Source organism: Pavona decussata, unplaced genomic scaffold, assembly GCF_977016875.1.
Source record: "Pavona decussata unplaced genomic scaffold, jaPavDecu1.1 SCAFFOLD_245, whole genome shotgun sequence".
NCBI classification, from domain to species: Eukaryota; Metazoa; Cnidaria; class Anthozoa; order Scleractinia; family Agariciidae; genus Pavona; species Pavona decussata.
The window spans coordinates 83703-101523 of NW_028145650.1; the positions used below are offsets into that span (position 1 = coordinate 83703).

Genomic DNA, 17821 nt, shown 5'->3' on the forward strand with positions numbered 1-17821 from the left:
GGGATATGAGCCATTATACCATGCCCGAGAAAAAGCGACCATAAAATTGTTTTGTGGTCGTTCTTGCGAAGCGAAATCAGCAAGATCTAGCAACATTTCTTGGAATGAATCTACTCGCGCTTGTTGGATATGGTTTGATTTTAGCCAACTCGGCGCCTCTTTGGCAATCAATCATCTCACATCCAACGCGCGCTCAAGGAATAACGACCATCACCTTTTATAGTTCTTATTGGCTTTGAGCATCATTCACGATGGTCTCTCAGAGGTTTTCTCGCCCTCTTGTGATTGGTCAAGGTGCATCACATGTTACCCATGTTATATCAGAGGTACTTTTTGCGGTAGTCATTTAGTATATTTGCGGAGCCCATTTTATAAGTGCCTCGTGGTTGCACTGTGCTCCTTTTTCGCGATATATTCTACAACAGACCATTTCCGAGTTGCTGTTAACCTCATTCTGAAAGCGAGGCTAAGTTCAAAGCTTTAAAATTAATTTTCACAGTGAAATTTTTGCACTTAGCCTCGCATTCATAATGAGTTTCAAAGCAACTCGGCCTATTTATTCACTGGCTCGAGTGAAAAACATGCACCATTGTAATCCCAAGATTTTTGTGTACGGTTTTTCTTTAACACCGCGGTATAGAGTGCTCCTTTTAATTTCTCTTTCCTTGAGAAAATAAAGATAGTAGCGACATCTTAGATTACGAGTTGCCAACAAAAGCAATTATACTTAAGCATAGGGATTATAAAATACGAGATTATTGTCTTAGCTGCTCATCTTACAGAACATTTGTCCGACGAAGTAAAAGGCGCCATTTTTGGCACACACTGTATGTCTCTGAGCCTGCGATGACATGCAGGTGAGACTGCAACCTTGTTCCCAGGGTCCTCTCTCCCTCCCTCGAAGGAGAAAGAGAGGACCCTGGGAACGAGGTTGGTGAGACTGAAAGTAGCAAAGGATGTCATTGAAACTATCACGTCTCGCGAACAGAAAAAACTGTGACTCTATCCATCTCTTAACAGTTTATACTTCGCATTTTAGCCGAGGCGAATGCAATCAAAGCCCTAGAAAAACTGGCAGAATTCACAATAATCAGCCCATTTAAAAAGCCACAGAGAACAAATATTAAATACACTTGTCTTAAATTGAAATGTGAATGCCCTAACTTGAAACGAGTCGAGCAGATTTGAGATTTGATTTTTATCTGGAACTTGAATAATTTCTGTTCGACAGACGTAAAGTAGACATTATTCCACATATAAAATTATCTTTCTTCTTACCTTCGGGCAAGATGAAAAATTCTTCAAATTATGCAAAAGTACTTTATGTTGAACCACGGTGGAGGCCGCGCTAATTTTACTGATGATGATGCGGTGTATGATCAACTCTGGCGCGTGTTTGACATTGCAGGTTTTCATGGGAACAGATAGAAAGCAATCGATGATTTTAAGCTTTGCTACGTTTCTTATTAAAGTAACGAGACGTCAAAAATAATGATCAATTATCACTTTTTTTTTCTAATAATTATCCCCTTTTTGATATCACGGAGTGAAATCAAATCAGCGTCGAAAAGGTCGTATTGAAATACAGATATCTAACAAAGACCTAGCGTGAAATTTTGCCGAATCTTTCATATTTGTGGTCTACCTTAATACAACGACGCAAAAACCGAATTGGTTTTGTTGATTAATTATCCTTCATTTTCCAACGCTATTTCCCCCAAAGGAGAAAAGGAAAGTGCGTGGATGTTTATGCACCGAATGAAATCGTGTATAAATTCAGCTGGTAGTTCCTTACAGGTTTTTTATTTTGATGTTATTTACCCGCAGACTATGAAATAATGATATGACGCCAAGCTCAGTGTAACACAGGAGAAGTATTTAACGCAACTATAGCCAATCAGAATGCTCCGAGCAGCACCTGTCACAAAACTGAATTTGCACAAAACCTCATTTGGCAATGAATTATATCCGGCTGACAACTGCATTACAAAGCTTTACCGGTAAACCCGGCTGACAGAAAAATCTAAAAATTCGGAGCTGCTTGTCACGAATTTGATTTTCCTCGTTTTACTCGCTTTTTTACCACTGGAGCAAAACATGGATATTCTGAAGAAGTTTGATGAAGATAAGGAAAAGTCTATAGCTTTGGAAGACGCGTTTAAATCATGTAGATACCCGGATTCATTGAGTATTTCGCTTCTCGCCGCCGACATAGGAGCAACAGAGGAAGATGTTCAGGTATGGATGAACTATTTTTCTCCCGATCCAAAGTCTAGGAAAAAATCGCCAACACTTGCCGTCTTTTTTAAAATCTTTGAAGATACGTAGTCCTTTTTGGCTATCATATACGGAGAATTGCGTTCGAATTTCAACTTTACACTGAATTTTTTTAATTGAGAATCTGACAATATTCGCCTGAATTTTACTGCAATTAATTACTGCATTCGGAAGTCGCTTGAGTATATTTGTCCTTGTCGGGGTTCACCAAATGCCAAATGTATATGAAAAATATCTTATCAGTTAAACTTGGCAAGAATCCCAACGTAATTGCGCAAGAATATTTTTTCGAGTTGTCTTCCCTTTTAAATTTTTATTTAAAATAAATATTCAGTGACTTTTTGTAAACACGCTGTCAGAGAAAGGGCTTTAAGCTGAAAATTACAGGTTGCATGGTGTAGGGGCGTTATTTTCCTAATAAATTTCCGTCAGTTGGCTGTTGTGACTGCCAATGGATTTCTGAAAATTTATCGCATCACGTCTTGCTTATCATTCATCAAAATATGGAAAAATTTCCCCCGTTTTTCTTTGTCATTCTTTATGGAAAATCCTAAGAAAACCATTTTAATACGACTTTTAATTTTCACCAAAAACTTTTCTCCAAAATGGATTTTAAAAACCGCTGCTTTTAATCACAATACAGCTTATCAACATGCAATGGAGCATAATTAGTGTGACGGGAGTTTTCTAATTTCTCTGCCTTCGTTTATTTCATTTGTTTTTATTTTCTTTCGCATGACTTTGAAAAAGGATTTTTTTCATCTTTGCAGAACTGGTTTGCGGCAAGATTGACAAAATGGCGAAAGGAGGAAGGCTTTGTGCCAATTGCTGAGCGGGCAGCCATTTTAGCCCAGAACATGAATAAGACGGCAAAAAAATGGGAAAAAATGGAAACAAGCCAGAGGCGAAATATTTTATCGACAGATGCAGAAAAAAGCTAACTTACATAGTGCGTATGAAAGACTTCCAAAACGTTTACAGCGAATTCATCAGTAGATCCTGATAAATTGTGTTTATAGCTGACAAAAAGAACATTATTTATTAATTCAGGACTTTAACAACAGGATTCTAAATTGAATGTATAATTTTTAATATTACTTAAAGGAAATTTATTGAAAATAATAATTTTATTCTTATTAAAAATAGATTATTAAGACCATTCAAAATAATTTCATGTAAATTTCGCGGGTGAAGGCGCGGGCGCCGACAGCGTACCCGAATTTACTTCAATTTGCTACGAATGCATCAAGCAAGGTATAATTTATTTCGTTAGAGTAGATGTTGAAGATGTCTTATTTCATGCAAGGAACATACATTAGTATGGAGACGTAGTTATGTACTCAGAAATGCAACTTGGTTTTAACAGTAACGGGAAGAATTTCATGTACAGTCATGGCAATTTAATAAACCTGTAGGTTTGTTGGTATATTCTCCACGGAGAAGTTCGCTGAGTTGTGTTTAGCTTGTTCACAGGCCATTTATTCTTTCATAAGATTGCCGTCGACCCCCGGGGGAAATAAGATTGCGGGTTATACTCTGTTAGGGGTCTTGGTTTAAAGCTTTATATCTTAGACGTTTGGAAGCTCCAGTGCCGCTAAAAATGAACAGAGAAATTAGAGAATGGCGGAGGTGTGTATCAGGGTTGTTATCATCATCATCATCATCATCGCCAGTAAATATAATTGCATGAATCCATGAAAAACACGTTACTCGAGGCGGAGCAAGAAAACAATATTCCAATAAAACGAAAACATCAGTTTATTAACCAGAAAAAGGCTGCAACGCTACATAATCTACCAAAAAGTATTTTGTCGCTATAACAAACGTTGGCCAAGAAATCCCCGTGCGTTCATCTTCATCTTTCGCTTGGGCTTTGAAGTGAGCTTTATGAACCATAGCCTGCGAATACAGCCGCCTCTCATCGCTCCCGGCCCCGATGGGCGATGAGGCGGCTGTATTCGCAGGCTATATGAACCACAGTTTGATTGAATGTGTAATTTACAACTCAATCCTAGAAAAAGACTCATTCTTGAAACTTCGTCAAAAGGAAATACATAAAGCCAGAGCTTATACAAGAAACAGCACAAGCGAAACCAAAGGTTAGAAATGTAACAGTTGCGAGGATTGGTCTGACAAAAAATCTTTATTCTGCAGTTTACAAATGTTCTCTTAGAGCTGAGTTAGAGGGACAAAACATAGGCAATCATCAAGGACAGGATGGCGAAAGCCACAGCACACGGCCCCATCTCACTTGCTGCGGCTGTTGGTTCGGTTGGGGGTCTGGTTGTGGGTCCAGTCCCTCCCGCCTCCTTGATCAGATTGTGTTTGTCCGGAAATACTCCGGTTGTAGTGTGTTTTGAGAGACCAGCATTGGCCTCAGCGCTGGTGTGTAATGCCCACACAACCCAAACTTCAGTATCACTCTGCAAAATAAAAAGAGGGGAAAAATCAACCCTAATAAAAAATATAATACAGCTGATAAGAAAAACAAGAAGCCATATATATTTGACGTATTCTCCGAGTATATTTATACTCCATTTATATTCTCGCCTGCCTGGTATTGTTCATGATGTGTCTGGTAACTCAATATGCCCCAAACTAAAGTGAAATTTTTTTAGTGACATCCCCCAGTCAGTTTCAAACTAAAAGCGCCGACGGAAGGCATCTGATTGTAAAAACCTAAAGATTGAAGAGCATTCAGACAAGGATATGTAAAAAAAAAAACACCAAAAAATCGACATCCTGTGCGCGCTGTCGTTGAAAGTCTAAGTACACGGTGTCTTATTGAAATTTTTTGAAGGTTTTTAAATGTAATAACTTTTGTTTGCGACTTTAAAAAACATGACTTTAATATACATGACCGATCATGAAATGGTGCACATTTTTGCACCAAGTAAAGAACATGTTGTTTCTTTATAAATTAAGGTAGTTTTCTGGCCCTCGTACAAGCACCGTATTTTGTAAATTGAAGTGACCTGGAAGTGCTCAATTTGAAGTTTACCTTAAACTGAACGTCTTTGCTGTCTCCTGTTTCTGCATTTCTTTCAAACTCCACACTGGTGTATCCACCAACTTCACTGGCCTTTATCATGTTGAAGTTCTGCGTTGCATCTTTTGGTGGTTGTCCAAATGAGCTGCTCCAGTAATCCTGTCGGTCAAAACAATTAATGCATCACCTAACAGTTTTAATGAGCAAGTAGGTTGTGAACTCGAAATTTCTAGCGCATTGTAGCTCTGTTGATTCCAGAGCGGGCCGCAACGCCGAGTCAACTATCATTCATAGAAAGCGAAAGCGGATAGTCTGCTTGTTTTAGTATAAATCTTGATTACAGAATATTGTACTGAAATCTCGTAATATTGTAATTTTCAAATTTAAACTACGTGGTTCGAGGGCCTTTTCGCCACACCACTAACAACCTATCACGGAATAGGTATAGTTAGCCGTAGCAACTCAGAGTTCAGCATTCGTGAACGCCGCTAGATATCTACTAGTCTTGCCACTAAGTCTTTACTAAAAAACTGAGTTATTTATTTGACATACACTCTGTTTTTTTATAAGAACGTCTTATTTTGGAGCTGAGGCTGAACGTTCTTATATTTTATTGCGATTTGAGGCTAAAAACGTTCTTAAGATGTTCTTAAATTACATGGTATACGTTACATGTATTTCAGTAAATCAATGCCGACGTGACCAGGAAACCTATCAACGTGCATTGTCTCAGGCTGAGATATGGTATCAAAAACTGCTGATTCTAACAAACCGAGATGTGTATGTCACCATTGTTAATGTTATACAAAACATGCCCTATTTTATTTACAGATTAGCAAAATAAAAACGAATCGACTCTCAGCCTGAGGAATGTTCTTAATACGTTCTTAAAATTTGGTTAATCTCAGCCTCGACGTTCTTGTATAAAAAAGGTTCTTATAAAAAAAAACAGAGTGTAGACAGAGATCTCATGTCGCAAAAAAAAACGTTTTATTCTTTTTGCTTTGTAGTCAATTCTTGAGTCTTAGGTTTGGTATGACATCTTATTCAAAGTGTGAGTGCTAAGTTACTTAACCCTTTAACCCCTAACAGTGATCAGCGTCAAATTTCTCCTTGTAATATCAATGTTTATTCAACCCCTGAGGTCACGAGAATTAAGGATATGATCACAATGGCCCAAGGTGAATTTTCTTGATATTTAAATAACTTCTTTTCCCCAGTACTTTTATAAGAAAGTATGGGGACAAGATAAGAGAATTTGTTCTTTGATATTAGGGGGTTAAAGGGTTTTAAACAACTTTTCAAGAAATGGCGTGTTATGTAAGCTTACAGGCGAGAGGGCGTATGGATTTATATTCGTTACCTGAAACATACAAACGGGCAGCGTCCTTGGAGGCTTTTAAGCGACTAATGATGAAACACGATTTTGCACGATTTTGATTTTTTTTCTTAGTGTGCAAATGTTTTTATTTATTTTTTCTATCCTGTGATATTTTAACCCAAAAGTGTTTGAGTCATATATATCGTAATTTTTTTCTCATACCAGAAAGATAATTATTTTAGGTGTATACAGGGCCCCTCAGGATAACAGCCCCGTAGCTGATTGGGCCACCCTGTCTAAATAAAGTTCACTTAGGCCCGGTTCAGACGCCGAACTTTTCATGAGCCGAACCTAATACCTTGAATTGAGTACATGAAAAGTTCGGCGTCTGAATCAGTTGAGAACGGCTGTTTCAATTTGGAACGGCTCAGCCGTTCTTCCCGCCTGGCTCAGCCGGGAATTTCGGCTTTGGAACGGCTTTGATTCAGACGCCGAACTTTTCATGAGTCGAACCTAATGCATAAATTATTATAACGTATTTCAAATAAAAAAATTAAAAATAAAAATAAAAAAGACGCTGACATTTCGATTCGTTTTGCTTCAAGTAAATTAAGTTCGCCTAATTAAGTTCGGCGTCTGAATCAAAAGGCGGGATTTTCGTGATTTGGGCCGACCTTAATTTGAATTAAGTTCGGCTCATGAAAAGTTCGGCGTCTGAACTGGGCCTTACTTACTAATGCATGTAATGCACTGATTTGAAATAGGTTACAACACATGATAAAATGTGTAAATATTTTCCCGAAGAAAACAAAAGAAAAGGCAATGCTGAGAATAAAAGTTATTTAAATATCTAATCCTAAACTAAAAATTCTGAGGCACTGGCCGAATTGATCCGACTCGTCCTCTATATCTACCTTTGTCACAAACAGATAACAGATAAACTAGATACACAGTCCTGATAGACTTACATCAAGATATCCCGTGTTAGAGGTCACTCCACCAACAGCAATATCGTAATTCACCATGTTCCTTCCATCACCAGTTGTGGTAAAACCCACCGCACACCAGCCCGTGGTTTTACAAGTCATGTTGAAGGTCAGCTTTCCGTTGTTATAGGTCCACTGTAGTTTAAACATGCCGTTAGCGGACTCCACGCTGCTGCCTTTAGGATCAGAAAGAGGGACAAAAATGAAAAAGATTTTATTACGATCTGGACAGTTCAACATGGTAACTGCTTTCGATAAATAAATTAGATCAACAACAACTTTATTCAAATAATAAAACGGCAACAGGCGGCAACACTTGCAAACCCTTCTGGTAGTAATTACAGTTATCTAGTATGGTTAGCCGTTTGTTTCCTACCTCGTAGTCTATAACAGGCCGGCAGCAGAGGAGTCATATTTGCAAAGCAATTTTGTTGGAGTGATTAAAAACAAAATATGAACATGATCGAACGAAGCGTGATAAGAATTTTAATATTACTACACTGATGACCTGAATTCACATCAGGAAAGGCGAAAGCCGCAAAACAGCAGTGACCGTGGGCATTAGTTCTTCGTGCCCAGCTCGGAAAAGGGCGGCAATCTCTCTGCCCCAGGGAACATTGTCGGCTTTCGTCTTGTGGATGAAGTTTCACCAGAGGCATATAAACAAAACTTTAGAAAACAGACGATAGTTTGGAGTACATTTGCATTTAGACGATAACTTTAGCGGGAATTATAATCCAATATAACCCTTCCACACCCTGAGCCGTTATCACCTGTGAGTGGTGGCTCAGCAGTTGGAGTGCGTGTCACAGATGACGTCATCGCGGTAGCGGAAGGATGTATTCCAGCGGACATGGCCTCCATGATCAGATTGTGCTTGCTTGAAGATACACCTTTCCCACTGTGTTTCGACAGGACCGAGTTTGCATCCGCGCTGTTGTGCCAGGCCCACACGACCCAGACCTTAGTATCATTCTAAAAAATAAGGAGGATTGATTCAACTGAGAATGCTCGTTCACGGCACTCACATTTATCCCACGCCATGAGCAAGTTGATCATACACCGGATATCTGTATTTGAGTGAGAGATCTGCTTCTACCTTTCTTCACTTTGCAGCTATTGTCTTTATCTGTCTCCACATAATACATTAGAAACTAAAAAAAATTATAAATATAACGGAGAAAGGGCAAAAAATAGTTTAGCAAATACTTATCCCTTTGCATACAAGGATGGTAAATTATCGCTTTTTGTAGGGAGAAAACGAAAGAAAAAAAATGTACATTATAAAACATAAGCACACGTACATAGACACAGGATAAAACTATTAACAAGTGTGATAAGAGCAAAATAGTTATAGTAAGTTGATCTTAATATTGAGAGGAGTACAATATCGAAAGAACTTTTCTTAAATAATTTCTTGTGAGGCTTTGTTCGAATATTTAGAGGAAATCATTCAAGAAATACCATCCAATAATAGAAGGACAAAATTTTCGGATATTGAGGACGGAAAAGAAATGTATCGAAACTTAAAATGCACGTGCAGGGCGATTGTTTTTTCTCAAGTGTCGTTCTGGCATCTCTGGGCTTGGTTTTTACAGAGACCCGAGTTTAACTCCTTGGTTACATTGAGTTGCTTCTTTAATAATCTTCTAGACGAGACTGACCCTTAAGCCGGTGACACACTCGCACTAGGCGATTTTATACGCCGATCGCGGCGATCGGCGAAAATCGCCAGTGTGCCCGGTGCAGCGACTTCGATTTTAGGCGATCGCCGCGATCGGCGTATAAAATCGCCGATATCTGAGATTAAATTCGCCGGCATTCGCCTGTGCGCCCGTTCCCGCGAATTTGTACGCTCACCGCTGCGAAACGCTAGTAAAGTCAACCAATCAGGTTGGGCGATTTTATCACATGACTTTTCAAAACGCCCCTCGAAGGAGCCCGGGAACAGGGTTGCAGCGCCACATCGCCGTGATCGGCGTAAAAAATCGCCAAGTGTGTCCTCATTAATCGGTGGCGATGGGCGAATAAAATCGCCTGGTGTGTCGCCGGCTTTACAGGAAATGCAATGTCGATTAAATATTGCCGAAGTGGAATGGCGGGCATCAAAGCCTCAACTTGACAACAATAACTTAATGAGTTACCGAAGAATTTAAGTGAAAATTAGTTGTCATTTCATAAGCAGAAACAAGTGTTTCCAATAGCTACAGGCCTGTGGCGGGCCATCGCGGTCAAAAGTGGATTTCGTGATTTCTTAAAGATATCTTTAAGATATCAGGATATCTAATTATCACACAGCGTGAGATATCTTCACAGCGTTATGGCGGGCCATCGCGGTCAAAAGTAGATATCGTGATATCTTAAAGATATCTTTAAGATATCAGGATATCTAATTATCACACAGCGTGAGATATCTTCACAGCGTAAGATATAATGATAAAAGGATATCTCTACGATAAGATCTCGCTTTTGTACATTAATAGCAAAACCGTTTTGCAAATCGCTAAACCATTTCGCAATTCGCTAAACCATTTTGCAAAATGTCTCGTTAACGTTGTTATTTTAAATGTCTGGCTGTCAAAATGACGGCGTTGATTTAACGTTAATTAGGCCTAGTTTAGACGCCGAACCTTTTACCTCGACCAATAAAAGTGAGAGTAAAACTTGCGTTATTTTTCTTGTGACTGTAATTCACACTCTTCAAGAAGCATAAGGCCTTTTTTTTTCGTTACTTTTCCTTCTCCTGCAATGTACACACGTGCTCTGGTAAGTCTGTGATGCTTTCAAATAATGTTCTGGGCCTTCTTCGCTGAGGGGTCGTGAGTTAGGTGGGAACCTTTATCACGAAGCAGAGTTCAGGTCGGTTCAGAGTAAAATGCCACGGTCTTACCGAAACTCGCCTTTGAAACAATGCAATTGCTTTTTTTCCAAACAACGTGGCTTCCTTCCAGGAACAAACGTTCATTTTAAAAACTACAACTTATTTCTCAAGTGACTACAAGTAGATCAAGCAAGCAAACATTCTGAGCACGTGCCTCGTTGTGTTAAATCAACGCCGTCATTTTGACAGCCAGACATTTAAAATAACAACGTTAACGAGACATTTTGCAAAATGGTTTAGCGAATTGCGAAATGGTTTAGCGATTTGCAAAACGGTTTTGCTATTAATGTACAAAAGCGAGATCTTATCGTAGAGATATCCTTTTATCATTATATCTTACGCTGTGAAGATATCTCACGCTGTGTGATAATAAGATATCCTGATATCTTAAAGATATCTTTAAGAAATCACGATATCCACTTTTGACCGCGATGGCCCGCCATACAGGCCGATCATTTTTTCAGACACCTCAGAGTTAGGAGCGACAAATATTTAAGGAAAAGAAGAAGTTTGGGACCTACATTTTCTGTGGAATAACAATATTCAACAACAGCAAGATCTATATTTGCATTAAAGCAGCATAGATGACACATTCATCATAAGCAGTCAGTCCTTCGAAGACATTTTTTTTGCTGCTCGTCGAGGCTTGCTTCACGAATCCTTCACGTTTTCTCAAACTTGGCACGGCGAACTGGTCAGGTCAGTAATTTAGCCAACCCTCAGCCGCAGAAAATAACGAAAGACTTGAAATAAACGCACCAAATAAGTTTCTTTGCTTTGAAGAATGATTATTGTATTTGTCAAGCCGGCGTTTCGCTCGTGTCATGTTTACTTACTGTAAATTGAACATCTTTGGCGGTGTCTCCTGTCGTTGCATCTCTGCTGAACTCTATATTGGTGTAGCCACCAGCTTCAGAAGCCTTTGTCAGGTTGAAGTTTTGTGTTCCATCTTTAGGTGGTTGTCCTGTGGTAGTGCTCCAGTAATCCTGTCGATAAAAACCATAGCAACATTTTGTAATTAACAGAAAGAGAATTTTTCTTTTGTTCAAATGTTAAGGTGTGAATGTCATCTCTTAGCAAAGTTGATGTCTCTACCTAAGCTCCCGTCGAGGTTCATTCTTTAAGACAAATGATAATGATTTTTCTATGAACAATATGAACCAGGAACATCAAATCTTCGAAAGCCAATGCATACCACTTAAGGTTCCGTATTTCATCGATTATCAATGCCGATCGATTAATTGGCATCGATTGTCATCGTTTGATCGATTGATTTTCCGATCATCGATTTCATCGATTGTTCAAGCCCTGCGTATTTGTATTCACTATATATATTCACATGTCTCCCGCAGCGTCGATGTCGAAATAAAAAAAAAACTAAGCGAAAAGTGCCGAAAAACTGAAGCAAGGAAAACAAACTCTATGTATCTAGTTTCCTCAGGGACAGGAACTTTTTTGATGTGTTCGATTACCCCTTCTGATCAAAGTTCTAAACTCATCTGATTATTATGCATGTTTAAACTGCCAAACAAAACTATCTTTAACAACGATACACTGAAAACCATTTAGTCCCTTCGGAAAATAAAAAGTCTGTGCTGAATCCAATTTAGATTAGCTAAAAGATTGGTGTCGATCGCAGATGCATGAAGCGACAGAGTTAATATTCGGTCGCCCAGCACTTCAAAAACTGCCTCAGTTTCATCTTTCACCCCTTTGTGTCATGCAAATTAAACGTATTTAAAGCTAGAATCTCAGCAAATACAGCCCTGGTAAACTTACATCAAGATATGGCACGTTAGAGGCGACACCACCAACAGCAATATCGTAATTCACCATGTTTTTTCCATCAGCAGATGTGGTAAAACCCACCGCACACCAGCCCGTGGTTTTACAAGTCATGTTGAAGATCAGTCTGCTGTTGTTGTACGTCCATTGCAGCTTGAAATTACCATCACCAGAATCAACGCTGGCGTAATTCAACGCATCGACTTTACGAACGGCGTAGCAGAACAAGCCTATCACAAAAACGGTGTAGATTTGGCTCACGAACGCCATAGTTGAAGCTTTCATCCTGTGAATGTTCCAATACAAGTTGCGTGCGAGCGGCTTTGAATAACGCTCTTATTTAGTAATGGTGCTTAAAATAGTATTGCCCGCCGGGTATTTTATACTGATTTGCATATCATGAAAAGAAGGGTTTTAAATGTCCTTTGTTCCTTAATGTTCAGGTGTTAACTTCCTTGTTTTGTGAGACCATGCTATAAGGAGATTAATACGATTCTTTATTGAAGATACCAAGTTAACCCTGAAAGTGATTGGTTAATAGGTTTACCGTGTAGTGTCGTGACGAGGCATGCAAGAACTGGGATCAGCGGGGTATGTTGGGAACGCGGATACAACATTTAGCTTCAGTTAAAGGGGAAGTATCATGGGGTTTTTGGTATCTTTTGTTAAAAATGATTAAAGAAGACCTTCAATCAGCTGCCAAATAATTCTAGAATGACGAGAGGAAAGAAATCAACTCAATTATTGAAAGGAACACCTCGCGATCTGTTATTCTACCGCATTTTGGAAACAAAAATGCGAGAACTTGAAAAACATTAGCCTAATATTTTTCAAGTTTCCATCCAACCGGCCTACTCTGTCTCTGGCCGGAGGCACTAATCGACAGTTTTATTGCACTGGGGTGAGAATTTATAACAAACTCGACAATTATTTCTTTGTTTCTGCTGACAGACAAACATTTTTGGGTTTTGAAATGACAGCAAATTTGCGTGATACTTCCCCTTTAAATTCACCCCTTATGTCTCAGTATCTCCTCAATTTAGATCACAAAAGCTTAGAAGGTTCCTATAACTACGCCTTTTCGGAGGTTGCTAAAGTAATACCGATTGGCGTCAATGCTATATGATCATGAATATCTCATGTACCGCTAACTGATTGTCACGCGCTAAATATTTCCAACATCTTCATCCCGTGTGCCTTCCACGTGGAAGCACATGTAAACAAGGGAAATTACATAATGTCATTTTTAATAAAACATCAAGAACTAAGAAACAAAACAAATAAATTTATGTCATAGTTCGTTCAAAAACATTTCGTGTTCTCTTCAACAGCACGGTTCAATTCAATCAATTTTATTTATAAAGAGGGTAGTGGCCCTCAGTGGTTCAATCGAGTACTCAGTTTTCTCCGTCTTCAATAGCGTCTTGAATACGCAGCTCAGCGGCTACCGCAGCATCTCTCCGTGGTCGGAAAGCTGGTGCTTCAACATTTAAAGGGAGAGTTTCACGGTTCGGCGCATGTGCGAGTGATAACGTAAGCGATGTCAAGCCAATTGTTTTTGGACCAATTAGAAGCGAGTACACAACACCGGCGGGATATGGAGGGCAAGTCTTATAACTTGCTGGGATAAAAATAAAACTGACCGGCCAGTGTTTCGGTCACGTTTCAGAAAGAAACAAAAAGGCTGTCCATGTAAAACACATGGGGATTTTTGCAGCGCCACTTCGTGAATGTCCCATGACGTTCAAGAAATGCCAGAACTTATGCGAACGTATACGGTTTTATTTTAGTACAATGTCGATATCTCCGCGGCATCGACCTTTTTTTATTACGCGCGGTTCGAAAAGCCGAGAAGCTCCCTCAAACTTACGTACTTAAATCCAGTATTTCATCAGCATTCAGTGATAAACTTACTATAGTGTGTATGCTCGATAGCCTGATTTTATTAGACCAGCGAGAAGGCGAAGAACGAGAAATCCGCAAGCTTCAAGAAGCGATGCGACCGTTTAGTAATAACAACACTGAGCGTCCTTCCGAGATTCTGGAATGCATTTGAGAAAACTCTGCCATGGTGGCAAATCAAAACTGCGTTTGCCATTCGCAATGACCATAACTTTATAGATAAATGAATACCTTACAATAGATTTTGTAGTTTGCCGTAAATCTTTTGGATTTTTTTCTACTGCCTGCTATTTGAGCCCGCTAAGAGACGACTACAACTAACTCGCACATTTGATCTCATATTTATTCGCTTCGCGTCTCAGTGTTGTACAATTTTTTCCATCCAAAGCAAAACACTGATGTTTGATGCTGTTTGTCCGTCGAATTCTCCGTCTTTGACAGTTGACTTCCATATGAACAAACAGCACGATTGAAATCTAGAAAATCCTCGCGACTACGAGCGATAGCAAGAACAATAGGCCCGCGGCAACAGGAACCGTTGCTGGCCGGTATTTAGTTGTCCCATTGGATAAAACGATATTAGCGCGAAATTCAAATGGTTTTGCGAAAATTTCAAACGTTTACAATTCAACTACAGCGCCAAAATTCACAGTATTCACACTTGGGGTGAACATGTTAAGTATAAAAAAAATCGTATGTGAGGAACTCTGTAATTTCCGATACATCGTCTTCTAACGCGATAAATTTGTCTTGCTTTCGTCGTAAAGAAAGACAGATTTGTCAATTATTGAAAAACAGATACAATTTCATTGTGTTGGCGTTCCGGTTCACGTTTACCGCCAAACCGCCAAATCCACAAACAGTAACAAAGAAATAACAATATAAAAGTAAAGCTGGCGTTGTTCAGCCGAGCGAATGGCGGTCTCCCTTCATTCATGGTATAAAATGAAAAATGTAATCTTCGGCGTCTTCGTCGCTGTCCGCGCTGTCAGAAACGTAGTCTCCATCGAGTTCCTCAGATCTCAGACTAATCCCTCCATTTGGCAATCGTGGGATTGTCTGGGAAGGAAATAAAAGTTCTGATGTTGCTTCGAATGCATCAAAGACAAAGGTGCATTCAATAAGAGAACTGTTCTAGGGCGGTTCAAATTTTTGTCGCCTTTTTATTGGACGTTGCAACTGAACATTTCCGCTTGCGGTGAACGTGAGCCAAGTGTTTTTGCTTGCACTTTTGCACTTTTACATTTTGTAGCGCCGCGTGGCCTTGTTTCTTCATAATTTTCAAAAGAAATGGACCAGAGGTGAGTTCCAAGTCTCGCTTCAGAAAGTTTGTTTTTCTAGGAACGATTCATTTTGAATTTCTTGACAAATTTTTTTAGAAAGCCACCAAGCCAGTCACGGACTGAAACTCCGGCTCAAGACTCGAAAAAAATGAAGCCAGACCCCTAGGTGAGTATTGCATGCAGATCCAGAAATAATACATATTTCAGAAAACAATATAAAAACCAAGCAGTGTTTGACCAGGAATACTTTTTTCCTTGTTACTAGAAAATGCGTCTCTTCCGGTTATATGGAAAGAATGAGCCGTCGTCCCAAAAAATGAAGGTCTTTCAAGGATTGAAGTCGGGGAAAGATTTTGTTCACTTATCTTCCGAGCTAGATATCAAAAAGGGTACCGCAGAGGTCTACGGAATCAATTGCCTTGCGGCCGGCGGATCAGTCGATCACGAGATGATAGCGAGATATCTCGAACTAACACCAGATGCCTTTCACCGCATAAAGAGTAGCCTGCGTAGCAGTCGTTTCCGTTTCCTTCAAGCCAAGCGGGGTAAGCGCGCGAGGGCATTGGGGGAAAAAGAGCAAAAAAGTAGGAGCGGGGGGGAGGGGCGGGGAAGGAAAGGAAACGCCTGCCGCTGAGCCCAGACATTTTACCGAACGCCGTTCGTCAGCGAACGGGAGGCAATGATGTATTACCATTGGCCAATCGTCTGTCAATCAAACTCATAGACCAAAACGACATCCGGTTAACCGTTCATGGCCGAGGCGGAAAACAACTCTCTTGAGTGTCCTTTCGATTGCGAGTTTGCTTTGCTTTGGAAACGACTAAACTACTTTCGCAGGGAGATACGTTAATTCAGTTGAAACCGGAGCAAAGGACTGCTTTAAGAGCGAATGTCTATTAACATCAAGCAAAATCAAAATTCTCGGTCACGCTCAAAATATAGTTTTCATTGCGCTTTGGTTTGTTGGTAGCCTATTATCGTCTCAAGCGGTGAACATGGTGTCATTCGTTTTTTGAAATCCCGCCGGAATTTTTAAAAATTTGAGAAAATTTGTTCTGGTTGTCGGCGGTATCAAAGACACAAAAAGCTGGAAGCAACATTGGCTGGTCTGAAAGCCTATTTCGCGTACGAATACCCTGCGAGTAGACTCTCTTCGATCTTCCTAGATCTGATCTAAGCGTAGGAACAAAGAAATTTTTTATTCAAACTCTGTAATCATAAATAGATTGAGGAGGCCTCAAGTAAATACTCTGCAGGAAAATTTCAGTTCTAACCACGGTCTGAAAAGGAAGTTTTAGATATTTAGAACGGACGTTGTATTTCACGCTACGTGAAATACCAATTTATCCTGGAAACGCGAGGAAGTATTTTAACCATGTGGGACAAGCTCATTTTGTCTGTAATTTCAGCTGTAAGCAAATGAGTTGATATTCTAAAACATAAGTAAAATTTGTCTTGGGTAACTTTATCTACGCTTCGTTCGAGCGACGTAAAGTTCGAGAAAATCTTCTAAAATAGTGCAACTTGAAGTAAACAAGTTGCCCGCCGCGGTTTTCGCTGAGATTTACCAGAAATTATTAAAAAATGATTGGTTCTCATGTGACATTTGACGTGACAGTGTAGGCCCCAAGGGAGCGAAGCCATTTGGGGGCGTTCGGTAAAATGTCTGGGCTCAGTGGCAGGCGTTTCCTTTCCTTCCCCGCCCCTCCCCCCCGCTCCTACTTTTCTGCTCCTTTTCCCCCAATGCCCTCGCGCGCTTACCCCGCTTGGCTTGAAGGAAACGGAAACGTCTGCTACGCAGGCTACATAAAGAGTGCAATTCAATCCACTGAAGACTTTAAGCTTCACACCATTCGTGACGAATTTGATCTGGAATTTTCGTTCAATCAGATCCGTTTCGTTTTAGCCTGCCTCATCCAAGAAATTGAACTGTAGATCGGCATGTTGCTCGCGCCAATAATATGCCAGTTATATATTTGGTTTCGTCTGACTTGTTTCTGATCATAATGTTGATATGGACAAGGGGGGTGAGGGGGGGGGGGGGGGAGCTTTTTATACTAAAAGTGGGACGGCGTTGTAGCTCTTTCCGGTTCTTTGTCACACATTAACTCCAGCGGGTAAAGTGGCTGGATCGCTCTCTCCAGGAACGTTTTCCCAGCACGCAGCTTCACCGCCCGCACTACTCCATCTCGGCCCTCAAAGAGCTCTTCCACTTTACCGATAGGCCACTTTCCACGATTTTTCTCTTCTGAACGGATAATTCCGACATCTCCGATAGTTTAAATTTGTTTAACTTGGAAAATGCTGGCGAACTCTCCAGGAACTAACGTCAACGTAAATGAAAGCTGATAAGGAAGATTTTGCGTCATCTCGAGAAAACCTAAAATTTGGTCATTT

General features: G+C 40.0%; 2 protein-coding genes and 1 long non-coding RNA gene across 3 annotated transcripts; 1 reads left to right on the forward strand and 2 right to left on the reverse strand.

Moving 5' to 3' along the window:
• The first annotated feature begins 1967 nt into the window (after positions 1 to 1967).
• LOC146457139 (uncharacterized) lies at positions 1968 to 3708 on the forward strand. The gene is made up of 2 exons (XM_085092196.1): positions 1968 to 2238; positions 3048 to 3708. Exons 1-2 carry the CDS (start codon positions 2098 to 2100, stop codon positions 3216 to 3218), a joined length of 312 nt encoding a protein of 103 aa, XP_084948322.1. The 5' UTR covers positions 1968 to 2097; the 3' UTR covers positions 3219 to 3708.
• Positions 3709 to 4401: 693 nt separating this feature from the next.
• On the reverse strand, positions 4402 to 12756 carry LOC146457140 (uncharacterized). The gene is made up of 6 exons (XM_085092195.1): positions 12234 to 12756; positions 11291 to 11440; positions 8347 to 8548; positions 7556 to 7749; positions 5279 to 5425; positions 4402 to 4700 (listed from the first exon to the last, which is right to left on the reverse strand). Exons 1-6 carry the CDS (start codon positions 12522 to 12524, stop codon positions 4458 to 4460), a joined length of 1227 nt encoding a protein of 408 aa, XP_084948321.1. The 5' UTR covers positions 12525 to 12756; the 3' UTR covers positions 4402 to 4457.
• Positions 5454 to 7533, reverse strand: LOC146457141 (uncharacterized). The gene is made up of 3 exons (XR_014858554.1): positions 7322 to 7533; positions 6228 to 6629; positions 5454 to 5819 (listed from the first exon to the last, which is right to left on the reverse strand). It is a non-coding gene; the product is annotated as an uncharacterized LOC146457141 (long non-coding RNA).
• Positions 12757 to 17821: the final 5065 nt, after the last annotated feature.